This window comes from Salvia hispanica, chromosome 3 (genome assembly GCF_029641045.1).
Source record: "Salvia hispanica isolate PSC_SH4W2 chromosome 3, Shi_PSC_v1, whole genome shotgun sequence".
Classification (NCBI taxonomy): domain Eukaryota; kingdom Viridiplantae; phylum Streptophyta; class Magnoliopsida; order Lamiales; family Lamiaceae; genus Salvia; species Salvia hispanica.
The window spans coordinates 33,024,933-33,045,289 of NC_142694.1; the positions used below are offsets into that span (position 1 = coordinate 33,024,933).

At 39.4% G+C, this 20,357-nt stretch overlaps 6 protein-coding genes across 9 annotated transcripts; 3 read left to right on the forward strand and 3 right to left on the reverse strand.

Moving 5' to 3' along the window:
• Positions 1-120: 120 nt before the first annotated feature.
• Positions 121-4,823, forward strand: LOC125215361 (serine/threonine-protein kinase MHK-like). 3 transcript variants are annotated; one of them, XM_048116757.2, is made up of 18 exons: positions 121-334; positions 979-1,378; positions 1,475-1,553; positions 1,661-1,729; positions 1,820-1,909; positions 2,037-2,175; positions 2,265-2,367; positions 2,463-2,515; positions 2,788-2,854; positions 3,091-3,199; positions 3,306-3,371; positions 3,643-3,711; positions 3,777-3,828; positions 3,903-4,007; positions 4,145-4,176; positions 4,253-4,298; positions 4,377-4,452; positions 4,535-4,823. In XM_048116757.2, the coding sequence occupies exons 2-18, from the start codon at positions 1,371-1,373 to the stop codon at positions 4,668-4,670; spliced, it is 1,299 nt and encodes a 432-aa protein (XP_047972714.1). In that variant the 5' UTR covers positions 121-334; positions 979-1,370; the 3' UTR covers positions 4,671-4,823. The 3 variants fall into 3 exon arrangements, with proteins under 3 accessions (XP_047972714.1, XP_047972716.1, XP_047972715.1); XM_048116759.2 differs by having other exon boundaries at positions 123-334; positions 4,530-4,823; XM_048116758.2 differs by lacking the exons at positions 121-334; positions 979-1,378; positions 1,475-1,553 and having other exon boundaries at positions 1,820-1,931.
• A 457-nt stretch (positions 4,824-5,280) lies between these two features.
• Positions 5,281-9,041, reverse strand: LOC125211823 (nuclear transport factor 2-like). 2 transcript variants are annotated; one of them, XM_048111761.2, is made up of 10 exons: positions 8,601-9,041; positions 8,364-8,437; positions 8,125-8,262; positions 7,669-7,948; positions 7,346-7,584; positions 6,946-7,108; positions 6,740-6,861; positions 6,531-6,596; positions 6,033-6,099; positions 5,281-5,824 (listed from the first exon to the last, which is right to left on the reverse strand). In XM_048111761.2, the coding sequence occupies exons 2-10, from the start codon at positions 8,409-8,411 to the stop codon at positions 5,541-5,543; spliced, it is 1,407 nt and encodes a 468-aa protein (XP_047967718.1). In that variant the 5' UTR covers positions 8,412-8,437; positions 8,601-9,041; the 3' UTR covers positions 5,281-5,540. The 2 variants fall into 2 exon arrangements, with proteins under 2 accessions (XP_047967718.1, XP_047967719.1); XM_048111762.2 differs by having other exon boundaries at positions 7,346-7,581; positions 8,601-9,018.
• Positions 9,042-9,462: 421 nt separating this feature from the next.
• On the reverse strand, positions 9,463-11,907 carry LOC125211822 (galacturonosyltransferase 8-like). The gene is made up of 3 exons (XM_048111760.2): positions 11,663-11,907; positions 10,079-11,332; positions 9,463-9,983 (listed from the first exon to the last, which is right to left on the reverse strand). The coding sequence occupies exons 1-3, from the start codon at positions 11,843-11,845 to the stop codon at positions 9,708-9,710; spliced, it is 1,713 nt and encodes a 570-aa protein (XP_047967717.1). The 5' UTR covers positions 11,846-11,907; the 3' UTR covers positions 9,463-9,707.
• Positions 11,908-12,806: 899 nt separating this feature from the next.
• On the forward strand, positions 12,807-14,659 carry LOC125214358 (Mitochondrial import inner membrane translocase subunit Tim17/Tim22/Tim23 family protein). Its single transcript, XM_048115355.2, has 4 exons — positions 12,807-13,083; positions 13,175-13,288; positions 14,132-14,236; positions 14,341-14,659. The coding sequence occupies exons 1-4, from the start codon at positions 12,957-12,959 to the stop codon at positions 14,577-14,579; spliced, it is 585 nt and encodes a 194-aa protein (XP_047971312.1). The 5' UTR covers positions 12,807-12,956; the 3' UTR covers positions 14,580-14,659.
• A 113-nt stretch (positions 14,660-14,772) lies between these two features.
• LOC125214357 (FHA domain-containing protein FHA2-like) lies at positions 14,773-16,744 on the reverse strand. Its single transcript, XM_048115354.2, has 3 exons — positions 15,979-16,744; positions 15,559-15,716; positions 14,773-15,188 (listed from the first exon to the last, which is right to left on the reverse strand). The coding sequence occupies exons 1-3, from the start codon at positions 16,616-16,618 to the stop codon at positions 14,979-14,981; spliced, it is 1,008 nt and encodes a 335-aa protein (XP_047971311.1). The 5' UTR covers positions 16,619-16,744; the 3' UTR covers positions 14,773-14,978.
• Positions 16,745-17,433: 689 nt separating this feature from the next.
• Positions 17,434-20,310, forward strand: LOC125214159 (oleoyl-acyl carrier protein thioesterase, chloroplastic-like). The gene is made up of 7 exons (XM_048115061.2): positions 17,434-17,911; positions 18,553-18,686; positions 18,782-18,895; positions 19,150-19,245; positions 19,439-19,526; positions 19,608-19,676; positions 19,795-20,310. The coding sequence occupies exons 1-7, from the start codon at positions 17,597-17,599 to the stop codon at positions 20,074-20,076; spliced, it is 1,098 nt and encodes a 365-aa protein (XP_047971018.1). The 5' UTR covers positions 17,434-17,596; the 3' UTR covers positions 20,077-20,310.
• Positions 20,311-20,357: the final 47 nt, after the last annotated feature.

Genomic DNA, 20,357 nt, shown 5'->3' on the forward strand with positions numbered 1-20,357 from the left:
TAAATAAAAGATATTCTTATTTGAAAGCAAGGGCAATATCGTCATCAGCAAAATGCCAATTCCACGTTTTAAATAAGTTGATTAAACGATTTTTTCCTGTATTTTGAAATATTTAGATTTATCAGTTTCATTTCTATATTTCGCCTTCTGTTTGTTTTCTTCTACGGATTCTGCAATTCGATTCCTCTCTCTCTCTCTCTCTCTGTTCGATATCAACGATTCCCGTCGTGTTACATTCTCTCTTTCACTGCGTACTAAGTTTTATTCGCTAGATCTTTCTTCGTTTCTACTCATGGCATGCTGATGCTGTTCTATATGAGGTCAATTCATCGAGGTAAGATTTCGAATTTTATGTTTTGAATTGATGCTGAAGAGCCTTATATACTTGTATATGTTTCGATTTCTGAATTTTCAGTGAAACTGAAGTTGTAGTGCGCAAAGTATTGAAAAATATGCACCTCTTATTCTTTTTCTTCTATTCCCCCCCCCCCCCCCCCCCCTTTTTTTTATCAAAGTTCGATCCTAAGTTTGTAATTCAGCTACTTACGATTGGAGAAGTGTGTAATTTATTTTTTTGCTTATTTTATTACTATATGATGATAAAATTTTGAATATGAGCTGGTTAATGGATCATTAGATTGTGTGATCCATTATTTGAATTGAGTCGTTAATCGTGTTACATTGGCTGATGTAAGATTCATGCAGGCGCTAGCTGTTTATATGATTTCTCAACAGTAATTACTGTTGTTGTCGATTCTCTATCAGAAGTTGTAATTTGTTCATGTTTAGTTGCTGTATTTTGATTATAGGTGATGATTTGCTTCTGACACTTGTATGTGTGGGATATTCAGTAAAGCTGAAATTTCTGAGGACTAGGAAGTAGGAATGATCACTCTGTTTATTCCACACGTTTGCTATTGTTTTGTACTAGTACTTTTTTGTACCTTTTCTGAATGTCAACTTGTAACGGTGGTTCAGTTCATTTGCTTGTTGTTTCTGTCGATTTTTGGCAAATGGATGGAATTACAAAAGTTCTGTGCTGATGGTTGTGCATATCCCTGGGCTTCCTCAGCTGAAGTCTTTGTAGTGAGCGCGTGCTTGGTCAAAGTGGCTACTGTTGGATGACAACCACTGATTGCAGCTACTAGAGGCTGCACATAAGCATGCAGACACTATTTTGGTTAATAATCTATGATTCTTACTACAAAAAACCAGTACTTCACTACATACTGTATTACTTGGTGAGCATTAGCGAAAATGAGTGCTCAGGTCACGTAATTGAAGAGCACAGTTTGGACAGTGTTGAAACCTCTTTTAAGAGGGTGGACGTCCATTGAACTAAATTTTCTCCTCAGATTTTGTAAATCAAAATGGAAAGGTACTCCTCTTTAAGTAAATAGAAATATGCATGTGATATTTCATAAGAGACACTGCCAGACCCATTCCATGATTTCCCTCTGCGTTACTGTTCCAGATATAAAATTTTGACAGAGCTTGGTGATGGAACTTCTGGAATTGTATATAAAGCAATATATATGGAAACATCCAAGATTGTAAGGGATTTTCTAAATTATGTTCCTTTCTGTGTGTGGATAGTTCCAGCTATTGTAGAACTGTTGAATTCGAGATGCACATGTTTACAATGTCGTTTTTATTGCAGGTTGCAGTCAAGAAAATGAAGAGAAAGTTCAATTACTGGGAAGAATGTGTAAATCTACGGGAAGTTAAGGTTTGTGATTCCATTAGTTGGTCTTTTATTGCTTGTAAATTCCAAGAACCATTACTCTAATTGGGAATACTAACTTTTCTTTCTGAACAGTCTCTGCAGAAATTAAACCATCCTAATATTATCAAGTTGTTGGAGGTTGTTCAAGAAAACAATGAGCTTTTCTTCATATTTGAGTATATGGTATCGTTTCATTGCTTTTAAGGTTTTGCTTACTGTTACATTCTCATATTTCAATATCTTTCATATGTATAGTGCAACTCAGACCAAATAGCCTGTCTTATATGATAGAGGTTTTTTTGTATTCCAGGAACACAACTTATACGAAATAATGAAAGATCAGCGAAAATCTCTCCGGGAGGATGAGATCAGAGGCTTAATGGCTCAATTGCTTCAAGGTCTTGCTCATGTGCATAAACATGGATATGTTCATCGGGATCTGAAACCTGGTACAAATTACCTAATAGTGTTCTTCTGAAGATATATCTTTGTTGGACTAATAAAATCAAGTTTTTTATCTGCTTCTTGCAAACTGCAGAGAACTTGTTGGTGACAAATAACATAATAAAGATTGCTGACTTTGGATTGGCTAGAGAACTGTCATCGTCACCTCCTTTCACTGACTATGTTTCCACTCGCTGGTGAATAATGTTCACCAACAAAAGTAGACCCTTTTCTGACAGTATTTGTGGTTAATAGTTGTCTAATGGGTTCTTTATATCCTTATTTGCTAAAGGTATCGAGCTCCGGAGGTATTGCTGCAATCTTCATCGTATACTCCTGCCATTGGTATGCAAAATCTGTTTTGAATAAAACTTTGGTCACGCTCATGACTAAAATTTAGTCTGTCTTCCTTTTTGTTTTGCTCTCTTTATAAACTATATTAGATAGCTATGATCTTGTTTGCACTGAGTGTTCATTCCACCTATGTGCAACAAGACGCAGTTTTGGTATTCTGAATTATGTTGAATTCTGGTCCAGATATTTGTCTATGAATATATTTGTTATTTGCTTTTTCTAGTTTGGATAGATAACACATGGATTCCACTTAATCCTCACAGATATGTGGGCTGTTGGTGCAATACTTTCCGAGCTTTTCACTTTGCACCCTATTTTTCCGGGGGAAAGGTGACAAGATAATTTTTTCCTAATCTTATATGTTTCCACCGACAATATATGTTTTTTTTTCTCTTGGTTTTATGCAACCGGCTGAAACAGAATTCACTACTTTTAAGTATCCTTTTTTAAATAATTATTGTTCTTAGTATTTGGTTACTATGTCTCTTGAAATCAACGAAGGCAAGCTAAAAAATAGCAGAGCTCTCTCCATTGTAGCCTGTTAATCATGCTCTGTTTGTGATCAGTGAAATTGACCAACTGTACAAAATTTGCTGTGTGCTTGGGGCACCAGATTGGAGAGCCTTTCCTCAGGCTACAAACATTTCTCGATTAGTGGATATCTCTTATTCAGAAGTGAGTTTCTCCATTAAAGTCATCTGATGTTGTCCTAATACATGTTATCCTGCCTTCTTTGTGCTTTTCTTCTTTTTACATACTTTGGTTTCAATGTCATTGATAGGTTATGCCCACTGATTTCTCGGATATTGTTCCAAATGCAAGTTTGGAAGCCAGAGACTTGATCAAGGTACCTTTACTCACTACTCCCTCCGTTCCAAGGTAGTTGAGTTTTTCCCTTTTTTGGTAAAAAAACTTTATTCTATCTCCTTTTCTCTCATAACTTATGCTCTTTCTTACTTTATCCTCTCTCCACTTTAACCTATAAACATTAATTTCTTAAGTTCCGCGTTAAAAAATGCCTCAACTAACTTGGGACAAAGGGAGTTTAACATTCTGCATATAATTATTCATCAATTAATGAGACCAAGCATAATCATGCTGATACTATCTTCTCTCAGAAACTCTGTTCATGGGATCCGTTAAGGAGGCCAACTGCAGATCAATGCTTGGAGCATCCCTTTTTCCATGTAAGACGAATCTTCACATTACGATTGTTTCCACATAGGTATGCTTAATGTCTGCCATTAATTAGGTTTCCATGCGAATCCCGCGTGCACCTGTAGATGCCCTTAAATTGAATCTGGGTAAGTATAGTTGGTTTCAACCATGCAGTGAAAATCCATGTCCCGTTCTGACTTTCACCTCACCTTATGTGTAGGACCTGAACCAAACCTTGAACTGAACCTCTGGAACTTTGGCGCTGCAGCAGATGATTGTTTTCTTGGCTTAACATTGGCAGTTAATCCCAGTGCTGCAAACTTAGGTAAGAACTATGATCCAAATATTTTAAGAAAGGACATGTGCTACAATATCCATCTGTAAATATTTCATTTTTGGTATGTTGGGCATCAGTTGTGGGAACTTCACTGTTATTTGATGGTTGAATTTTATTTCTTGTAGAGAAAGTGAAGAAAAGTCATGATATTGAAGAGGTATGTTCTCTCTCTCTTGCAAGATGTAGAGGGAAGATCACTTTTCCATTTTAAAAATCTGACATTATCAATGCAGGACCTAATGATCTGCTCTAGTTTCCAAGATCATTCACAGCAATCAGGTACTTCCCTATCTTCCTGTTCCCTCAACTATTACTGTTCAAACGAGAGACGACCATGGTTGATCCCCGATTCTGCAGTTCTCTGGTCGCTGTTTCCTTCTGATCACAGCTTCATTCCCCCATCAGTCCCCTCCTCCCTATCATCATCTTTCAGGTAAACACTCAGTTTCACCGGGCTATGGAAGTTTTGCATGGCGTTCACATCAGCTCATTTTCTTCTTTCGACTGCAGCTCAGTTTCACATCCATCAATAGGGGGTTCACAATCCGAAGGTTTTGCCAGGAAACCGTTTCAGCCAAATACCTTGGATCGTCCCTTACTAGCTACGTGCTCCCATTTCCAGCGCGGTGGTTACCATTGAAGTTTTTATAGAATGCTGGGCTAGAATATGCATGACCATTATCGTTTGTGGTGGATGTTGGATGCTGTTTTTGCTACTGAATGTCTTCTCACTGTGATCCTTTTTTTTTTTTTGTAAATGAGCATGATTTCACTTCTGTTAGAATATGATCATCTTGTTCTGAATTTCATGTATATAATGATCACATACAGTTACACTAATACAACCTGTGGTTGCTCCCCCTTCACCAAATCTTTTAAACAAGAGAATGAAATGAATATGAAAAGACATTTTAAATTTTTGTCCCAACAAATTCCACTTCTTATTGCAGCTCAGCACAGACTAGCTTAACCTGAACGTTCACCACCGACCAGTATCCAAGCCTGACAAACACTAGTAAAAGATCAACCTTTACCAGCACCCGAGTCAGGCCAAGAACAACAGCAGCAGTGATGCCTGCCGAAACTCAGACAAGTTTCGATAGACGAACTAATTAAAAAAAGAGACTATTTTTCGTTGATGGAAGGGTTATAAACGATTTAGGACCTAATAATCACCTGGTGGTGGTGTCTACAAGTAAATTAATAGCTAAAATAGTTACTCATTGGACATCATACCAGAAAAAAACAAAACTGCTGAAAATGAATAATTAAAATAACCATAGACAGAGAGAGAAATTGTTGAAGAATTAAATTCCTTTTCCTTGGTCCGTGGAAAGTATGTATTATGTGAAAAACTAAGACAAAAAAAAACCTATCCAATCTCGTCTAACAACACAGTGAGTAAGAAGAGACGATGAATACTACTCGGTTGCTCGTGTTTCCGTGGAGCTACGACTGCAACTTGAAACCGGATGAAGAAGAATGAGGGAATAACAGAACCTAACTTGGTGCTACGACTCTTCAAGCAGTGGCGGAGACATGAGGGGCCATGTTCTTTGTGTTGTTGGCTATCCCAGGAGCTCGGTTGGAACGGACACCTCCGTAGCTATTGATGCTTTCACCCCTTTGATATCCATCGCGGTTAGCGGATCCTCCCCGGTTTCCACCCCTGCTGCCAAACTCACTCCTGCCGTTGAAATCACCCCTGTTATTGCCCCTACCGCCACCATAGCCTCCCCGTCCTATAACTCCCTCGTTTCTGAACCCAGATCCCCTTGCCGATTGGAACCTTCCCCTGTTACTTCCTGTGTCAGAGAAGGCAAACCGTCACAAAGATAAGCAATTATCAGATATGAATGATCATAATCATTCTACACGTTTGACATTGAACTAGCACCAGCTCGATGAAAGTACGAGATAAATACACATCTTCAACAGAAAGAAAGACAAGAGAGTAACTAGTAGTATCACATCACAATATCACATTAGGCAAAACATCAATAATCCACTTACCACGAGAATTCGTAGACCTCTTTTCCTCAACAACGGTTTGGCGTCCACCAATTGTTACTGGAGAAGCCTATGATGCAAAGATAGTATGATCAATGCAGAACAACAAAAATAACCGAAGAATCAGATTCAATTTGGAATGGTTAAAAGGCTGCAGCCAGATAGGAAATTTAATTTGAAAAATTAGCCAACACGATCTCAGTCCTCAGTACCCGAGACCTTCCTCTTTTCCTGATGTTCTCTGATATAAATAGGGGAGATTGGTGGGGTACATAGGATTAGAGTTTCGGGAGCAAGGATACAACAGGAATCATTGTCACTTATGTATATGCTACATGTGATCCCGAATCAAAGTTAACGATTGACCGTTTATCGTTGAACACCACTAACAAATTTAAATCAGATAGCTATTAACCCCTCAACCAAACTCATTTTTACATCCAAAAAGATACTTAGATGGAAAAACTATGTAACATTCAAACATTTTTGGTGTAAATATACCTCAATGGCCTTTTGCATGGAAGTTGCTTCCTCAAATTCCACAAAGCCAAAACAAAATCCTTGTTGCTGCAGCAAACATGCAATTACAAGTTTTGCAATTACAAGTTGTGTCCAATGGTGTAAATATAAGAAATACAGAGTAGTAAATAGCAATATACATTATTTATCCATCATCAGATAATAAAATTTACTAGTATATTAGAACATACTTTGTTGCTTCGAACTTGAATTCCATTATTTGTTATGTTCCCAAATTTGGTGAATATGTCACCAAGTAAAGCTTCGGTAGCATTCATGGGAAGGCCCTTAATGTATACGGAGAACCCATCAGCTGCATATATAAGAAAATCATGTAAGTTTGTAGATTCTGATACACCCGAAGATGCAAGGAATGCGGCCTAAAACATGTATTCACCCTCTTGGTTATGTTCGTGATCAAAAGAATCCAAATTGGATATTGGATTTTCAGGTGTTGAAATAGGATTAGGCTTCACTTGGTCCAAGCTCTTTGGTGGAGCTTTTCGGGCTGCTGCAGGAGGTCGCGAGAAAGTTGCAGCAGTTTCCTTGAGATGCATCACCTGAAATTATAAGCCGGAAGAGGTAAAAGAATGGCTAATAGGAAACATTAAAACTCTCATGTTATTCTTCTGCAAAATGGCAAGCAATGGGAAATAACAAGATTAAACAAGATGAATCAGGGTCAAATCACAAAAGATTATACAAGGTATGAAGATACAGTAAGAATTGCGAGCAACCAAAAAGGAAGGAAAACATCAGCTGATTTAATTCTTGGAACTGCTTATAGTCACACTTACAATAGAAGCATAAGACTTCTTTGGTGCTTTGTCAATTTTGGCAGGGGCCTCAACCACCGTCTGAGCATTACCCCATGCGTTATCAACCACCTCTGGCACAGGAACTTCCTCTTTTTCTTCTTCGGTAACTGGCACGTCCCCATTCTCCGGTGGGTTGTACACTTCTCCAGAAACAGCTTCTTCTACAGATTGCGTGCTCAGCTCAGAAACATGATTCTCTTGAACTGGGATGAGAACTACTGACAGAAAACAGGAAATATATAATCAGTCACAAACATGTTTAAAAAGACAAGCCGACAAAAAAATCTGAACAAGTGAATCACCTGGCTCATCAGGAACAGGCACCACAACACCAGGGACCGATACTGGAGTAACAGCGACATTATTCATATATCTGAACATGTCATTCAAAACAAAGTAGCCCTTGTCTTGTGGGGCAAGGAAGAAAGATTGCACAAAGTCGCTGACTTTGTTGTCTTTTCCTGTTACATAGCCAGTCACGAGAACGTGAACTCCACCATGAAACGATTCTTGTGAATCTACCGACTTAATCTCAAATACGAATTCCCCATAGTTGAGTGAAATGATTTTCTTGTTGATGTTCTGAATGGTCAAATCACATCATTAGCTAAAAACACTTTGAAAACCAACATTTTACAATCTCAACAAGACTATAGAAGCACTAGAAATTGATATGTTTGTCATTCAGAATAGTTTATACACCCAACCCAACTGTTTCCTACCATCAATTCAAAGAGAGAGATAGAGAAATATATTACTTCCATAGTGGTGGTGGTGCTCATGGAGCCATCCTCCTCAGGGCGACCAACAACACTAACATCCTGATAAAACTTGTGAACAAACTCTGGTGACTGATGCAGTATGTGATAATACTGCTTCACGAAGGCATTCCCGATCTACCGTACCAACAAAATCAATCAAAACTCCAATTACATGAATGGAAAATAAAAAGGTAAATCCTTATCACTGAACGGAAGAAAGTGAGAAGCGAACTCACAACTTCAGCGCTAACTAATTCCAAAGTCTCCGCCGCCGGTGCTGCCATCACTGATCGACAATCCAAAAAACTGCCTGCAAAATTCGCAAAGCGCATGAAAAAAAATTCAGCATTCCGCGCCAGTGAATAACACTAGAGTTTACGTCACGAATCGTCAGTGGCAATTAATTCGCGGTATTAATGGCACAGCGGGATGCAAATGACTGCAGCATTAATGATCTACCGATCGGATCGTACCTGGATGCGAAACGGATCCGAATCAAAGAGCGCGGAGAGAGAAACCGGACGTCGGTTGTTTCTCCGTCTACTTCTGAGAGTTATCCGCAGCTCCGGCGGCGGATTCTAGGGTTTAAGGGGGGGCGAATGCGGTGGAGGAATGGTGGATCTTGAAGGAGGTGGGGAATGCGGTTTTCTTTTAAGATTTCATGAATCTGTATCTTTATGTGAATAAATAAATACTATATAAATAGTGATAGTTTTAATTTATGGAAATAATAATCTCGTTTAATTTACGTAGCTTTATCACTTTCGTTTAATATATGTTGGATTAGATTTCATTTAATATGCTAGAATTAGAATTGGGATCGAAATTAAATATGAAAAATTATATTCTAATTCAATTTAAAATCATTCATATTCATATCATACAAATTACTGTAATTCATTTAGATTGGCTTGCAAGATTGTACATGCAACAATAAATTGACAAATTTCTCATGTCATTGCATTTAATCAAATCGACATATGATCTTATCATTTAATGTTCCAGTTTTAAAAAAAAGGAGAATGAGACGAGAAATGCTATCACGTTGAGTGAGACAAAGAAAATACTCCGTATTTAATTTATTATTGTAAATCAGTTTGGGGTACGACTCAAAGTAGCTCGACCGAATGGCATAGTTCGGATTCAAACTCATGGTCTTCCACCACAAGATCAACGTTACTGATATCTATCACATCAATATCTCGTGGTCTTTCAGTCATGAGATCGTCACTAATGCCACGAGATCTCGTGACTCCACCACTAGATCGAAGTTTCTGGTTTTTAAGTTTCTAACACACCAAACAAATCATGACATCAACCAAAGAAAATGCATCATAAAAGAAACATATTCATGATTGATATATAATCAGCTTTCAACCACTGCCCTTAACAGTGAACAAATATGAACAGCAACAGATGATATCTATACTAATTTTGAGACGAATAGATGCTTAAAATTTAAACAGAACGAGGGTAGTTTTTAGGTTAAATACGCCGGCATAATCTACGTGTAAGTTGTGATGAGCCTCAAAGCTTAACATTGAACTAGCTTAGCTGGTCTTTTAAGCATATAGGTTCATTCATAGACCAAAATTGCAGGCTTGGACGTACTCGTTTTCATAGTCAACATACTTGGTCCAGAGAGGCCGGAACTGGGTGATGGCTATGTCGAGCCATGGCTTCATGTTTCCATTAAAGTGTATGACTGCAGCATTGTTGATCTCATCCACGCTTATGCTGGGATTGTATCCGAGCCCCAAAACATGCCAAGATTTGTCAAGCGGCTTCGTGGTTGAGTAGTAAGTGATGAGACCTGGAGGCAACGTGCCTAGCTTCCACAATGTTCGATTTTCATTCTGCAAGAGATAACACAGGTATAAGTATGAGCAAATAACTAAGTTGCACAAAGAACAAACGATGTAACATGGTGTTTCTGAATGCGTATTCTCACCAGATTCTGCCAGTAATGGTATTCCTCAGTGCACTTCTCCCTCCTCCAAGCATCCAAGTCGAAGAAGTTCATACCATAAGCCCATGCGCATGCCTTGGGACTAAACTTGGCTTTAATCAGCGGGTGGGAGAAGTTCATATATTGGGCATATCGATGGAAAGATCCAAAACACGTCTCCACAGCACCATTCACCTTTCCGTCCATATCAATCTTCCAGAGGCCAGTTAAGTCTCTTTGAACGACTATGTCATCATCCAAGAATAAAATCTTGTGTAGCTTCGGGTACATTTCTGGCAAATAGAACCTTAGATGGTTCAGTATGGATAGATACTTCGGATTCCTGAACTTCATATTGGTTGTATCCTTTGTCGCATTCTCAAGCTTATTCTCAAAGTAGAACTGCTGTAATTTAGCGGACTCGAGCTGTTTTAACACTGGCACGTAAGAAGAGTTGAGAAATTTATAATCCTCCACAGCCTTCACCTCAATGTGGGCACCACTATAGTCCTTAATCTTAAACATCACCTGCATAGCCCCAAGATTCATTTTGTCCGTCACCACATGGAACACATGCTTCCATGGCTCCTTCGTGTTTTTCACAGCCGAGTTTACCACTACAGAAGCAGCAATCACGTTGTCAGAGAAAATAGCGTAATGATAAAGCTTTGGGTCTTCAAACTCTGGCTTAGGGGGGTTAGCCTCATCTGTATACTTCTCGTGATGAGCTATTCTCTCTTCCATCAATCTCAAAGCCAAGCAATGCAAGCTCTTGGGAATCGACTTGGCAGCAATCAAGCTTGAAAAAGCACCTTGCTTCTTAGCTTTTGTCAACTGTTCATTCAAAGCAAAGATGGTATCTTTCAACTTGTGAATCTTCAACTGATTATCAAATGATTCTTTTGCCTCCGCAATCACTTGCCTAGTCAGCTTGATCCGTTCCTTCACCTCCTTCTCAAATCTCCTCAACACCAATTCATCAATCGAATTTGCATCCGAACCAAACAAGGCTCGGTACACAGGTTTCGAGATCAGATCAGTATAATTCCGAGATAGATCAGCAAAAATCCTAACCACCTTCGAGTTTTCAAGCTTCAGCTTCCGTGCATAGGAGGCATAGGCTAATGCTAAAGATCTGTGATCATCTGCTTGTTTACGGATCTGATCCAACCTCGGCTTCAACGGATCTGATTTTAATGCCAAAATTGATCTCCGAAGAGATTCCGATTTCGATCCAAATGAACTAAAAGAAGAACCCTGGCAAAATGACTTAAAATTCAGTACATTCCAAACTAAAGTAACATCGAGCTGAATTACTTCATAAATCGAAGTCAAGCACTCGAATTTGAATTTAAACTTTAAACAATCATATCATAAGCTTGAAAGCTCAACAACAAAGGCAGCATTAATTGAGACAAAAACAACAAAAACAAGCAATTCAGCACAATCACAACAACTATAAATGCATCCAGTCATACAGAAATGGAACCTATAAAACCCTACAAATCAAAATCTAATGAAAAAAAAAACATCAAAATTAAAGGAGAAAAATAACAAACAGTAAAAATCAACAACACAAACACTCACGAATCCGAGATCGGCCGGCGACGAGGAGGTAGTGAGCATAAACGACGCCGTAAGGAGAAGCGAAACAGCGACGGTCACGAAACCGGCGAAGTATTTGAGTCGGAGCATTGAGCTTCGGAATGTGCGCCCGGAAGCCCGATCCGAAGTCGCATTCCGGTGGATCCGGCCCGAATTGGAGGCCATTGATTCTCTGCAACTCCGCGTGTGTGTGTGTTAGTGACAGTGAGTCGATGAGCTTTTTCAGATTTGGAGGAAAAATAGTTGAGTGGTTATTATATGGTGCGGCGGGGTTGATTGGAAGATCTGGAACTGCACGCTTTGGGAGTGTTGTACAGCGTTAAGGGTGTGAAATTTTTGTCCTTAATGTACAAGTTTTAATGCGGAGCAGGTGGGGCCCGGCGTGGAAAGAGAAAAGGCCGGCGATTTGTTGTCGGTGATATTCAAGTAGTTTAGATTTAGATTAATCATACCGCAAAGAGTGGATAACCTGATTTTGATTTACTTGATTGCTAGTAGTAGATTTTAAATTAAATATGAACCATATGTAATTAAAGTATCATATATCGAAATTAAAATTTGAACATAATTCATAAAATTATTGATTTATTCAAATTTGCAGTAAGTTATAATTTCAGTATTGATAAGATTTAATAGTATATTTATATGACTCTATCGGATATAAACTAAAACGATGTCATGTGATAGACAATGAAACCATGCCAAGAATACTAATTAGATGATTTTACTTTTTATTATTCTATTCTCACATTTTCTCCATCATCACATTCTCTTTTAACATAAATTTCCAACTAATGAAATTGTTTAGTTTAGTATAGTAAAATTTTGTTTCAGTATATGTAACGTTATTTTAGTTGGCGCCCAATAGTAACACTCAATTAATTTATCAAGTTATATATCGGTTGGAAATATAGTAGAGTATATTAATTGCAAAATCAAAATAAATAAATATTTGTGTAATTTACAAATCAATAAAAGTGATATGTATAACTAGAAATCGACTAAAATTCAGTAATAATTTACATACAAATACCACTTGTTAAATTATTATAAACAATTAAAATTAAATTACACAACACAAAATTTAAATTCATATAAATACAAGGCCAGCATCTGGTCAACAATGCGGCTCAAATATTCGGGCCCAATGGGCCGAAATATTAAACGATTTCGGCCCGTATAAGATATCTTCAGTCTCTTCGTTACCTTCGGTAGCTCATGAGCTGATTATCGCCGCCGTCAGCCACCGTCGACCACCGCCTCCCCCTCAGCTCAAATGGCTTCGGACGAAAAAAGCGCGGATCAAATCACACCAAATTCTCCATTATCTTCTTCTTCGAATTTGTCTTCATCGAATCCGGACCAGTGGAAGCAGCGCATTCTAATCCCCACTGTGCTCGCAGGTTTTTCTTTTTTTTTCTCTATCTTGCTTTCTGAATTGTTTTTCTGATGATCGTCGTCTGATTTAGAGAATTGTTTATGTGCAAAAACTAGGGATTGCTGGAGGATCTGTAGGATTGCTGTCAAAACACCGAAATAATCCCGGCGTTTCAGCGATTTCAGCTATATATGCTTCGAATTTCGCTATCGTCACCGGCTGTTACTGCGGTAAAGTTACTCTTTTGATATTGATAGCTTTTAATGATCGAATTTGATATTCATAGTTTCACCATAGCACATTTGATTATGTTGATTTTAGATGGATCGTGTAGCTTTTCCATTTCCACTTATGCTATTGTTCATTGTATTTGGTAATCACAAATTTATGATCAAACATATTGCGCTGTGGATTTTCTTCCATCTTTATTGATTTGAGGAAGTAAATCTGATCATTATTATGTTGAAGAAAAAGTCAATCTTTATTTCACTGTATATAGGTAAAGATTAATCGGATAACACTTATGTTTGGATCATAACATCACAATGTCTATATTGCGATAATCATATATTTAGTTGATTACCATGGAGCTCTCTTTTTCTATAGATTGATATGCATGTCTAGTTGGCAGAAAAGCCTGATGTTTTCTCCGGTAGGCTACAAATCGAACGGCCAATGCAAGTACTCTTCATGTAGTTGTTCTTTTTCTTTGCTTTTTTGCTCTTATGCACATTGTGTTGTTACCAGTCACTAGTTCTTTTATGTTAGATTAAATCTTTCATATCTTTCGTGGATTGGGTAATTGAATGGCTGGTAAACAGCTGGACGATAGAATGGTATTGAAATATTGCACTCTTCTGCTTTTTGTTTGTATTGATGCACAAATAGACTTCTCTACACTTAGTTTCTATGCAGTCAGAAACCTCATTACCATTCTGAAATAGTAGTATATCAAAGAGAATGATAGTAATTGCAATACATATCTATACCTTTTTTCTTCGTTCCTATGGGGTGTGGGGTGTGGGGTGTGGGGTGTGAACTGCAAGATATATATTGACCTCCCGGAGTTACAGGTGCGCGAGAATTTGTCAGGGTGAGTAGAGAAGGTAAACCAGACGACTTGCTAAATTCAGCTATTGGAGGGTTTGGTAGCGGAGCTATTCTTGGTCGTCTTCAAGGTCAGGGTTCCGAGCCATTTCTATCTGCATAAGCAAATGTGTTGATGTTTCTTGCATTCTGATTCGGGTTTTGTTTCATTTTTTGTCTTACAATGGTATCTCAGCTGGCCCAGTTGGCGCTGTTCGTTACTCTGTGATGTTTGCTGTTATTGGGACAGCAGTTGATTATGCTACTTCTAAGATTATGCCTGCCATTTACAAGCTCAAAGAGAAGGACGACTGGCTTGTACTGCCCGAGTGGTCACCAATCAAGATACTAGACGAAGAGGCTCTCGCTGCAAAACGTGCTCGGGAAGAAAAAATATACAGAAGTGTCCATAATCTGAAAAAAGAAGAATCTTGATACATCTGTGTTGTAACTCTGTGTGGCATGTACTAAATTTTTGCTTTTGCTTTTGCTGGATGGATACTTTTCATGCCTCAGCTGCATACATCACTGCACTTCCACTTGACACCTATCGTAATGATAAACGGCTCGTCTCGCCGTGACCTTCTCTTGAATTTAGGTTTGAGTAAAAGTGTATGAAATAATAAACTGAGTCAAAAGTGGTGATTTTATTTGACAATCAAACCTCTTCAGATTCAATCTTCAAATATCCACATCATACATAACATATTTGCTGCTCAGACAAAATTTACACAATCAGATGTTCGAAACTAACTAGGAACGAATAAAATTTCATAAAAGTAAAGTAATCATCCTTGTTAACATGTTCCATTGCTCATGATGCTTAGAGCCCTCTCAGGAGAGCAGTGACACGAGCGAGACAAACTCCTGGGCAACGCGCCCCTTTGATCTAGTGTTGATCACGAAGTGCTCAGGATACTTCCTCAACAACATGAGCATTCCATGCCATGGTTTTCCATTGGCTTCCGGGGTCAAAACATCCTCGGATGTCAGGTACTTCCTTACGCGACTGTGATGCCAGATATTGCCGAATTGCTCCACCAACTGCGTGAACCAAATTATTTTCAGACCAAGATGACGCATGAATCTAGACATTCTTAATAGGAAAACAATGTAAAATACAAGTTTTGGTGGGGGAATAGTCACTATAATGATTACTCCATATCAGAACTCAACAGCTTAGATGAGTGGAGATGGTAAGCTTACTACAAATGCCCATTTACTATACAAGGGGGAGAAACATAGAGAAGTTAATCCCAAAACGAAAGTAACACGAGTATCACATATCGAAATCTTGGCCAAAGATATCACATAGAAACATGATTCTTGATATTGCCAATTGGTCATCTTTGCAAGTACTAACAAAGTTGGAAGGCAATAGTCACCAACAAGATTTATTCAAATTTTCTTTTACCTCTGTGTGAAGTTTCTCCATCGGCATCCAATCCCCAGGACCACATAGATCAGACAGAACCGTTGCGACTGATGACACGACATCCTTCTCCTCCAGCTGAAGGAGCTGCTGGTTATCTGATTCCCTGTCGATTCGTGGTCTTCCACCACCCTTTTTATCTGAAATAAAATGTGTATGCTCTTAGATAGTAAAGAAACATTGCATCTCTGCCTCAGTAGATAGATAGACCATATCAATTTAATAAGTTAACCTTTATTACAAGAACACGAGTTTATCAGTGTAAACTTCCCTAACTTAGACATTTAAACCGATGCTTAACTACAATAGGTGATAATTTGAAGACTAATCATAAACAAAATCTATCAACTGTTTCAGCAAATTCCAGTACTAAATGAACTTCATATATTGAACGATTTTTACCTGATTGCCCTGACCCCCCTGCTTTCCCACCGGAGCCGTAACTGTAACCGCCGGCATCAATGCCGGCGTCGATCCGCCTCATCCGTTTACCTCCAGACGAGCCCTCCTCCCCTCCAGCTCCGCCATCCTCCTCATTATACTCATCCTCATAATACTCCCCTCTTCCTCTACCCTTCTTCCCAAGCCCTACCCCGCCACCGGAGGGCGGCGGCATCCCCAAATTATGCTGCGCCGCCGGTGGGGCCCCAATCGGAAAATTAGCCGTGTGGTGGCGGGGTCCGATCGGGCCGCCGAGAATGCTCCTGACCGGAAGCAGGAAGTAGAACTCTTTATCGCCGATTTGCAGAAGATCTTGGGAATCGAGCTTCACCGGCGGGTTGCCGGGGAGGTGGAGGACGCCTTCGACGAAGCATCCGTTTTTTCCGAGCACCTCGAGGGCGAAGCGGCGGCGCTGGAAGTCGTAGAAGATGCGGGCGTGGTGGCGGCTGATGTTCATCCCGCCGCCGAGGGAGGAGAGGTCGACGTCCACAGACGATTTCTTCGAATTGCGGCCGAGGATAATCGAGTAGGTCTGCATGTAGTACTCGAAATCCTCGCCTTGCAGCTTCGCGAAGCCGGCCTCCACGTCGCTGCTGCTCATCGCTGCGGAATTAGGGTTCCGATCGTTGGAATTGGGGGATTAATTTGGAGGCAGCTTCTTTTTCCTTTTTCTTTTTGTACTACTCCATAATATTGAAGGTTTTTCCTTTTGTAAAATATTTAGTTTTTTTCTTCTTTTGGTAGATTTTTAAAATTGGATTTTTTGCTTCTTGAAAGTGGAATCTCACCATATGTACCGAAATGTCTGATTGGTAGCACATTCAACTAATATTTTCCGGCATTTTGAGCGCACCAAATAAAATGATGTATTATACGATCTTTAACACCTTAAGGTATTTCAATCCTCAGCGATCTAATCCTGATTAATTTAACCTTTATTTGCATTATCTCAAGTCAACCACCTTATCATTGACGTGTTGTCAGCGTCACTCATCATGCCCCGATTGACTTGAAGAGCACAGACGGCGGTGAGTTACACCGGATCCTCGACGGTAATGCTGGGGCAATCCAACTACGAATCGGCGAGTCGTGAAGGATTAAATGACCTAATTATGTTATTATACCGATGGATATCATAATTCTATTCGGTTGGCCCGATACAAGCATCTCAGCGCGATAATTGGTTGGGCGTGACCAATCTTTTAAACACGGCATTTCATATTGCGTGATTCTCATCTTAACGTAGGATTTTTTTTTTTCCAATTTTGAAAATCTTTTTTTCCATAATCTAAAAATAATTGAAGGAAAAATAATTGAGATTGTAATCATTGTTTCAACTACCCCCTCGGAAAATGATGAAAAGTTCTCCATTTTCTACAGATCTATCAGAAGGTAATAAATCCAATTTCCCTAAAAAAGTTACCCATTTTCCAGCCTCCGTGCATCGATCATATCGAAGAACACTACAATAAAGAACACAAACACGCGCACTAAAATAATGCCCAAATTTTAGATTTTTTGTGGCAATCAATTCCTTGCGAGAATCCAGATAAATCCCCAATTGCTCGAGCCACCGCCAATGTTGCTGAGGGGAGGGGCTTTCTCGGCATGCAATGCCGCCGCAGCCGCCGATAACACCGCCAATTGCAGATTTCCCGGCGTGATTCGCGCGCCGTGCTCAGCTCGCCCGCGGAGGGCGGCCTCACTGCGGGTGGCGGCGGTGGCCACGGGCGAGACAAAGAGCAAGGCGCAGGAGACGAGCCTAGCCGACCGCCTGCGGCTCGGCAGCTTGACCGAAGACGGCTTGTCGTATAAGGAGAAGTTCATAGTGCGGTGTTATGAGGTCGGGATTAACAAAACCGCCACCGTTGAAACCATAGCCAATCTATTGCAGGTGCTTCGCTAAAAAATTAGCTGGTTTTAGTATTATTTTTTTTTACTTGAATGGGTGTATTTGATCTGCAATTTTAGCTGATTTGGTGGAAGATTGCACATTTGGTGAGGATTGAGGTGTGTTGAGCGTTAATGTGGGTGTTTCTTTTGAGCAAGATTGCATCTTTTGTGGTCTTTTTGGTGTTTGGTTTATAATTTGGCCTAATTCTTGTTTGTCCTTTTTTTTAAATATGATTCATATTTGGGTTAATAAACGTTGATATAATTTAAACTAATTTCTCGAAATATTCATGCTTTGTTGTATAGATTAGAATTTGGAAAATTGTAATTGGTTGAGAAGATTTACTTGGTTTTTTGAGAATATGTTTTCATACAATCGTTTCTCTTGTCCATTGAACTATGGTGAATGTTTTGTTTACTGCAAATTTCTCTGTGTATAACTTGATTCATGAATCTGTCTTTGTTTTCTTTTTGTTTCATGACTTTGTTTGAATCGCGGTATACATTTGGAGTGGAATAAACTGATGTTATAGTATATTGTTCTCGCATCTTTTGTTGCCTGAATCTTGTGCGCATCTTTTCATCGAGGCTAAATCGAACTATCTCCAACCTAGTACTTATTTTTGCGTTCTAATCGAGCAGGAGGTTGGTTGCAACCATGCTCAGTATGTTGGGTTCTCGACTGATGGATTTGCAACTACGCTTACTATGAGAAAATATCATCTCATATGGGTGACTGCTCGTATGCACATTGAGATCTACAAATACCCTGCCTGGTAGTGTAATTTGAGAATTTTAACTGTTGCCTAGTAATTGCAAATTGGTTGCTAATGCTCTTATCTGTGCTTTCACAATATTCATAATGAAACAGGAGTGATGTGGTTGAGATCGAGACATGGTGCCAAAGTGAAGGAAGGATAGGCACAAGACGTGATTGGATTCTCAAAGATTATACTACTGGTGAAGTCATTGGACGGGCAACTAGGTGCGTTGATTTTTTTTTTCCAAATTTGGTGATCAATGTGGGAACTTACTCTGAAACTTGGCTCGTCTTTAACTTTAATATTTCGTACTAATCACTTGGAAACCTCTATCTAATGATATGGTGGAACCTAATTCTGTTCTTAGCACTTGTTTCTTGCGGTGGTTGTACCTCTAGTTCGTGACACGCGACTAGCACTTTCATGATTTCAACAGTAATTGATGAGCCTTTTATCATCTTTACCTGTTTTGTTGCAGCAAGTGGGTGATGATGAACCAAGATACCAGGCGGCTGCAGAAAGTCACTGATGAAGTGCGTGACGAATATCTAGTTTATTGCCCCAAAACGCTTAGGTGAAGTCTTTCTTTCTGATTTACTCCTTCACTTGGTAGTTATGCCTTAAGTTGCTCCAAAGTTCTGTGTATTATCTTTCAAGGATGTTGGTATACTGAATTTCTAGGCTGCTCCCGAAAATCTTTCGTGTTATCTTGCATGAACAGCACGTGCAACTAACTATCATATGTCTGTTAATTTGTTTGATGGCAGACTAGCTTTTCCAGAAGAGAATAATGCTAGCTTGAAGAAAATAGCTAAACTCGATGACCCTGCTGATCATTACAAAGTCGGGCTTGTGGTAAGATCCTTGGGTTTTGCCAGATAATTCGAACTTTGTTTCCTTTTATCTGAAATAATGGGTGCGCCACTGTTTTCGCAGCCTAGACGAGCTGATCTTGACATGAACCAGCATGTAAACAATGTCACCTACATTGGATGGGTTCTAGAGGTTGGTTAGTTAGTTAGTTAAATTTAGTATATTTCCTTCATTGTATGTTCTTGGAAATGGCTGTTTCTTGTTTGGAAATTAGTTATTTTATTCTGAATTGTGATTTTTCCCCCAACAGAGCATGCCTCAAGAGATCATCGACAGTCATGAGCTGCAGACTATAACGTTGGATTACAGGCGCGAATGCCAGCACGATGATGTAGTCGACTCCCTCACCAGCCCTGAGCCAGCCATAGACGACAGCACAGTTCCAGGGCTTCAGGGAACCAACGGCTCTCTGGCTGCTGCAAGAGATGAGAACGACCGCCTTCAGTTTCTGCATCTCCTGAGATTGTCGAAAGAAGGTTCTGAGATCAACCGGGGGCGCACTGAGTGGCGGAAGAAACCCGCAAAGAGATGAGCATGTTTCGCCTCCCCTTCTACTCATCCCCAGAGGTAATATTATGAAGTTCCCCGTTGGTTGTTCGTTCCTTCTATTGCCAGTAGGCATCTTGTAACTCTATGCTTTTCGTTATCTCCGATGATTTTGTATGAAGTTTTTTAGTCTTTGTTGATCGAGATGATTGAATTCTAGTATGTTTCTTGTGAGAACGTCGAACATTTGCCGAAATTTCAGTTCTTATGTTCTTTTTTATGATTGATGTTTTGTTATGACAATATATCAAAGATCAACTCTTCAGA

What these genes read in the sequence shown, in the direction of transcription:
- LOC125215361 (XM_048116757.2), top strand. An exon ending in TGGATATCTCTTATTCAGAA is followed by an intron (nt 3,200 to 3,305) that starts GTGAGTTTCTCC and finishes TGTCATTGATAG; the next exon opens with GTTATGCCCACTGATTTCTC. An exon ending in TCCCTATCATCATCTTTCAG is followed by an intron (nt 4,453 to 4,534) that starts GTAAACACTCAG and finishes ACTGCAGCTCAG; the next exon opens with TTTCACATCCATCAATAGGG.
- LOC125211823 (XM_048111761.2), bottom strand. Translation starts at nt 8,411, where the DNA reads ATGGCAGCACCGGCGGCGGAGACTTTGGAATTAGTTAGCGCTGAAGTT. An exon ending in GCCTGTTCCTGATGAGCCAG is followed by an intron (nt 7,585 to 7,668) that starts GTGATTCACTTG and finishes GTTTTCTGTCAG; the next exon opens with TAGTTCTCATCCCAGTTCAA. An exon ending in CCATGCAAAAGGCCATTGAG is followed by an intron (nt 6,100 to 6,530) that starts GTATATTTACAC and finishes TTTGCATCATAG; the next exon opens with GCTTCTCCAGTAACAATTGG.
- LOC125211822 (XM_048111760.2), bottom strand. Translation starts at nt 11,845, where the DNA reads ATGGCCTCCAATTCGGGCCGGATCCACCGGAATGCGACTTCGGATCGG. An exon ending in CGCCGGCCGATCTCGGATTC is followed by an intron (nt 11,333 to 11,662) that starts GTGAGTGTTTGT and finishes TCATTTTGCCAG; the next exon opens with GGTTCTTCTTTTAGTTCATT. An exon ending in ACCATTACTGGCAGAATCTG is followed by an intron (nt 9,984 to 10,078) that starts GTGAGAATACGC and finishes TATCTCTTGCAG; the next exon opens with AATGAAAATCGAACATTGTG.
- LOC125214358 (XM_048115355.2), top strand. Translation starts at nt 12,957, where the DNA reads ATGGCTTCGGACGAAAAAAGCGCGGATCAAATCACACCAAATTCTCCA. An exon ending in AATCCCCACTGTGCTCGCAG is followed by an intron (nt 13,084 to 13,174) that starts GTTTTTCTTTTT and finishes TGCAAAAACTAG; the next exon opens with GGATTGCTGGAGGATCTGTA. An exon ending in CGTCACCGGCTGTTACTGCG is followed by an intron (nt 13,289 to 14,131) that starts GTAAAGTTACTC and finishes CCGGAGTTACAG; the next exon opens with GTGCGCGAGAATTTGTCAGG.
- LOC125214357 (XM_048115354.2), bottom strand. Translation starts at nt 16,618, where the DNA reads ATGAGCAGCAGCGACGTGGAGGCCGGCTTCGCGAAGCTGCAAGGCGAG. An exon ending in AGGGGGGTCAGGGCAATCAG is followed by an intron (nt 15,717 to 15,978) that starts GTAAAAATCGTT and finishes ATTTTATTTCAG; the next exon opens with ATAAAAAGGGTGGTGGAAGA. An exon ending in TGGAGAAACTTCACACAGAG is followed by an intron (nt 15,189 to 15,558) that starts GTAAAAGAAAAT and finishes TGGTTCACGCAG; the next exon opens with TTGGTGGAGCAATTCGGCAA.
- LOC125214159 (XM_048115061.2), top strand. Translation starts at nt 17,597, where the DNA reads ATGTTGCTGAGGGGAGGGGCTTTCTCGGCATGCAATGCCGCCGCAGCC. An exon ending in TATTGCCCCAAAACGCTTAG is followed by an intron (nt 19,246 to 19,438) that starts GTGAAGTCTTTC and finishes GTTTGATGGCAG; the next exon opens with ACTAGCTTTTCCAGAAGAGA. An exon ending in ACATTGGATGGGTTCTAGAG is followed by an intron (nt 19,677 to 19,794) that starts GTTGGTTAGTTA and finishes TTCCCCCAACAG; the next exon opens with AGCATGCCTCAAGAGATCAT.